Genomic DNA, 5,000 nt, shown 5'->3' with positions numbered 1-5,000 from the left:
TGAGTATACATTTATTCTGTTTAATACAAGTAAATCTAAACGATCAATAATAAACACTGCTGATGACAATCATTATCAATCTTTTAAAAGGAACAATGAAAACTGGATGCAAACATTTTCAAAAGAAATATAAAGACAACATCCTCCCCAATGAAATCAAAAATTACAAAGTGACTCGGTGGTCTTTTTTACCATTTTCTTGTATTCATCATTTCTAAACCCACACAAAATAAAGTTTAAACTTTAAATAAACTTACGTTCCCATAGAACGGGTAGAAGCCCTGCTTGCACTAACGCTGCTGCATGCTCTGGTAGACCTTTCGCAAGTGAATTCAGAACGGTTGCTACTTCTGTTTTTAGAATTAGATCAAACTCTTGTGCGCGAAGAATCTGAAGTAATCGAACTACAACTCCCTGTTCAATTATAGAACCCTTCTCCCTTACGCTACCAATAACTGCAAACTTTAATTCACTGTAAAGGAAAAAATGACATTAATTTCAAAATAATTTTTAATCAGAGTGAAATTGTATATAAGAAAAACATCTTAATATCAAGAGTACATACTGTAAAAATATTTGAACCAAATACATATATCTATCATATCCAAAACTCTATTTGAACCTAATATCTCTAGGAGTAAGGCTAATATGAAATAAAGATATTTAAGAAGCTGGTCATACCTAACTGCTTGGAAGCATTTTTGAGGATCATTAGAATATAGTTGGTCGATATAGGCTCGGCTATGTTCCACATCCTGAAATAATAAAGAAAATATCTTGAAGAAAAACATATATCAACACAAAAATTGCTCTATTAGCAGTATAATAAACATATGGTAAGAAGGATAAAAGTAGTGTGTCACACTCTACATGAATTTCTGCAAATGAATTGCAATCAATTCATTGTGTAGTAAAACAGTCATCAAAATGTAAGGAATCAATCACTCTATGCAAAATAAATGAAAAGCAAGTATGGTTGGGTACAAATGGAATGTCAAAAAATAATCAGCATAGTCACTCACAGGTGTTCCTACACCTGGTAACACTGTGCTATGTGAGGTTCCACATTGTTATGACATGCCTTACCGTAATTCATTAACTAGTAGCCAATGGTAAAATCTGACCAGTACAAACTCAATAATTGTGTCAAAGAGGAAGGTTTATCATTCCTGGAATAATCGTCAAGTCTTGCATCATCTAAACTCTTCCACAGGTGTCAAAATACAATAAAATTTATGAAACACCTGTTCTATGTTATAAATATATTTTTCAAATGGTTGGGATAGCTATCATCATTCCAATTCATATGTTGGCACAGAACTCAAGCATGTAAAACAAATATTCCAGTATGTCTCTCTATCTCCTTCCAACCTTTCCACTCCCTCTGACATCCTCATCCATTCCTCCCCAAAATACTACATGTATGCAATTATTCATGAACAAGTGCTAAACCATTCAGATTATCAACTACACCTGAAAAACACACAACCAGGTCCCACAATTTCTATTGCTGCCAGTCTCACTTCTTCATTCTGTCTTTTCTTCTTTTTGTTGTTTTGAATTATTTGACATTCATATTGACAAGCTTATTGGTATATATCTAATATATTTGAATGATATGCTATGAATATTTCACAATTTTATTCAAATCCTTAAGTTGCTATATTGGGAGCAGGTATTAAAGATGATGGAAATTATAGAGTACGATTCTGAAAAAAAACAAAAAAAAAAAAACAGTTCTTCACAAAAAGAAATATAATTAGACTGGTTATACATGAGGTTTAACCTATTGGTCATGGTTTTAATAAAACATGTATACAATCGTGTGGCGGGTTTATGTTGTTTGGCACAGTGCCATCCGCATCTACGACCGACTCTGCCTTGGCAGCAAATCATGCCTTCCACAGTCAATTAGTTAACTATACACATTCTTTCATGAGAGGAATGGATCAGGTTTTCCTTTTTCAAAACAAACATTAAAACAAACAATATAATCATGTTCAAGTCAGTCCTATCTTGCCCACATGATCCTTACATGTAGCATGGGCTATGTTATATGTACTTTTCCTAATTTAATGAAATTATGGCATGGTTAGCCCAATGCAGACTGGGGGCCAAACACACTAACTAGCCATCTGGACAAGTTATTTCTGATGCTGCGGGCACTGACTAAAAATGAGAGGGACAGGGAAAATGTTTTCTCTGTGCTCCTGGCAGAGCAGACTTGCCACCCAACAACCAGTTTCTCTTCACTGTATCATAAAATAATGGTTTAGGTTAACTTTGGAAGGCTGTGGCTCTGACACTAACACAATGACAGTCATAATGCATCATGACTATGAGTACGCTTCAACAGTGAGCAGTTCCTAACATCACATCATGTATGTATTGACATTCGTCTTATGGCCCTAAACGGAGCTGTCATGCATGTCATGATAACCATCTGGAATGGGTTAATCATTGGTGAGTCTTTCTTCCCCTTACAGATATATCTAGCTATCCTTGATTTTTATATTTCATCTTGCAATTGCACCAGTAATTCTGAAAGTCAAAGTGAAATCAAATGTTTTCACAAACTATTTTCATTTTCACACATTAGCAACTTGCTTTAACAAGCAATTTTCCCTTTTACAAGGCTTTCATAGTCTATCAGGACCAGTGAAGCAAAAAATCCTTATATACCCATTAGAGAAGCAGTGAATTTTAGTTTGCATACAGTTGTTAACTATTTACTAGATCTAAATTCTTTACAATCAGCCATTCCCTAGTCATTTTCGCTCCATGACCTTATCCGTCATCTTTCCATTGTTGCATCGTGAGTCGTATGATTTTTCAATTGCCCATATACATTATCAAAATATTATTGGAACTGATTTTTACATCTTTCGTCTATTGGATGGTTGACAACAGCAAGTGTATAATAATCAAAATTTTATGGCTGCTGTCCTTCATATCTTATGACATCATATCGGTACAATGACCATGGCAATGGCAAAGGACTCAGGATAAGGTCATAATGTGATTTTACACTAGTTTTCATTGTGATTTAAACAAATCGAGTCTTCATTTCTGCAATCCACATGTGTCAAATTTATACGCTAACAGTAGTAGGTTTCCCAGTGGAGGAATAAACCTTATAATAGTTACAGTTATTGATCACCATAGCCTTCAAGACTTTAGCACTTTAACAATGGCCAACAAACCTCCACCATCTAGTTTCTGGCAAAAAAAAAAAAAAATTAAGACTGGTTCCTTGTTCCATGATAAATTGTCCACACATATACACAACTGCAATTTTGAATTGCCAGATCAATTAGATCAAGAAGATGTCACAATCTCATTGGAACACCAAAAAAATATATATATTAACCCATTCACGCCGGGGGCGTTCCTGCTTTGCACAGTCGCAATACCAGGGTTCTCGAACGTATAAGCCTAACGCCTCGAGATTCTCGGACGCACAAGCCGCGAGCCTGGGCTCGCTCAACTCGAGCGCCGGACTTGCCTTCGTATCTCGTCCCGGGCGTCTGACGCAAAAACCACAAAACATGCCATCACGTCAACCAGCTCTAATGGGTTAATAAAAAAAAAAAAAAAAATACACACAGACATAGGCCGACTTGAAATGTGAACCACTATACTAACACATTCTTGGAATATTCTTGGTGGTGAAAGGTACTCTAGCTCTTTTTTTTTTTTTTTTTCTTTCATGAAATAATATTTGATTTGCAACAGTTATGCTGTAGAAAAAAAATGGAATTTATCAACCCATTCCAGACGGGAAAAGATTTGCTTCTCCACTCCATAGCACTAGTGCCACCTGTGTGGCATCCCAGATGGGTTTTATTTCAGCGAGAGGAAACTTCACGCGATATATCTTCCATTCACTTGTTATAATACTAGATCCATGTTTGTGTTCCTCTTTTTTTGTGTTTTACTGCAATATGAGACTTATATTTGCTATATGACAGGCTTTATTTTTTGCAGTAGTCTATAATTGTAGTACAGGGTCCATAACTGCTAATTATGTTCTTTATACTCTGTGATAAAAGTATTGCAGTTTTATAGGAGGCCAAAGAGCAACTCTATTTTTTTTCCTATTCATGTACTTTAACCCATTAGCAGCGGATGGCATGATTTGCTGCAAAGGCAGAGTCGGTCGTAGACGCGGATGGCACCATGCCAGACATGTGAAATAGCCATCCTACTGCACAGACCTTTTTTTAATACCACGACCAATGGGTTAATAAACAAATACAAAAGAAATAACCATCTACATCTAAGACTACATGATGGGGAAGAGGAAAAATTGTGTTTAGGACTGCGAGTGCTGCAGCAAAGGCAGCCAGACTGGCACAGGGGTACATTGTACACTGAACATAAGTCTGGGCAATTTTCATCTTCTCACTCTGTCTGCATATTCTACGTTGCCGGTAATTTAGAGCAGGTTGTCAGTATCTTGCTGTATGTCATCTCTCACTGAAGATAGTGCTTGCTAGAGACCATGAATGGGTTCCATTCATTACTGCTGGCACAAGGAGAGAGTGGTGCCATCTATGTTAGTAATTTTAGATTAAAGCTATTTTGCTGAACATTGCAGCAATTATAGTAATTATAATTGCAATGGTCATCATCAGTCACTAAACAGAGTTATTACTCATAATACAAAAAAAACACAGCAATCCACTCTCCCCCCTCGTCAAAAATGTCATAACTATCATTCTGCATGTCGCAACACCCGTCTGCAATGGGTCAACTTACTGATTCCATGTATCACTTACTTTATCATCATTAATTCTAAATCTTTTAAAAATTAAACAACTTTTCAATAATTGAAAGTCATCAATTCTATATAACACAACATTAAGTGGAATATAACTCTACTGTTAGGATATCTCTATAACATGAAACGAGAGAAAAATCATATCTGTAGTCGTCCAAATTATGACTGCGAACATAATGAAAAACTAAGATAATGCAACAAAGAGCAAGTATTACAA

At 35.8% G+C, this 5,000-nt stretch overlaps 1 protein-coding gene across 2 annotated transcripts in view; it reads right to left on the bottom strand.

Moving 5' to 3' along the window:
* Positions 1 to 5,000, bottom strand: part of LOC122253630 (armadillo repeat-containing protein 8) — a 21,416-nt gene that overhangs the window by 15,465 nt on the left and 951 nt on the right. For both annotated transcript variants that reach the window (XM_043016898.2, XM_043016899.2), the window contains exons 2-3: positions 682 to 755; positions 258 to 472 (exon numbers count right to left, since the gene is read on the bottom strand). In XM_043016898.2, the coding sequence (XP_042872832.1) occupies positions 258 to 472; positions 682 to 755 (289 nt within the window). The remainder of the gene's footprint in view (positions 1 to 257; positions 473 to 681; positions 756 to 5,000) is intronic.

The sequence above is a fragment of the Penaeus japonicus genome, unplaced genomic scaffold (assembly GCF_977035675.1).
Source record: "Penaeus japonicus unplaced genomic scaffold, GWHDUDI00000001_assembly GWHDUDI00000001, whole genome shotgun sequence".
Taxonomy (NCBI): domain Eukaryota; kingdom Metazoa; phylum Arthropoda; class Malacostraca; order Decapoda; family Penaeidae; genus Penaeus; species Penaeus japonicus.
This window is presented reverse-complemented; position numbering and strand designations above follow the sequence as displayed.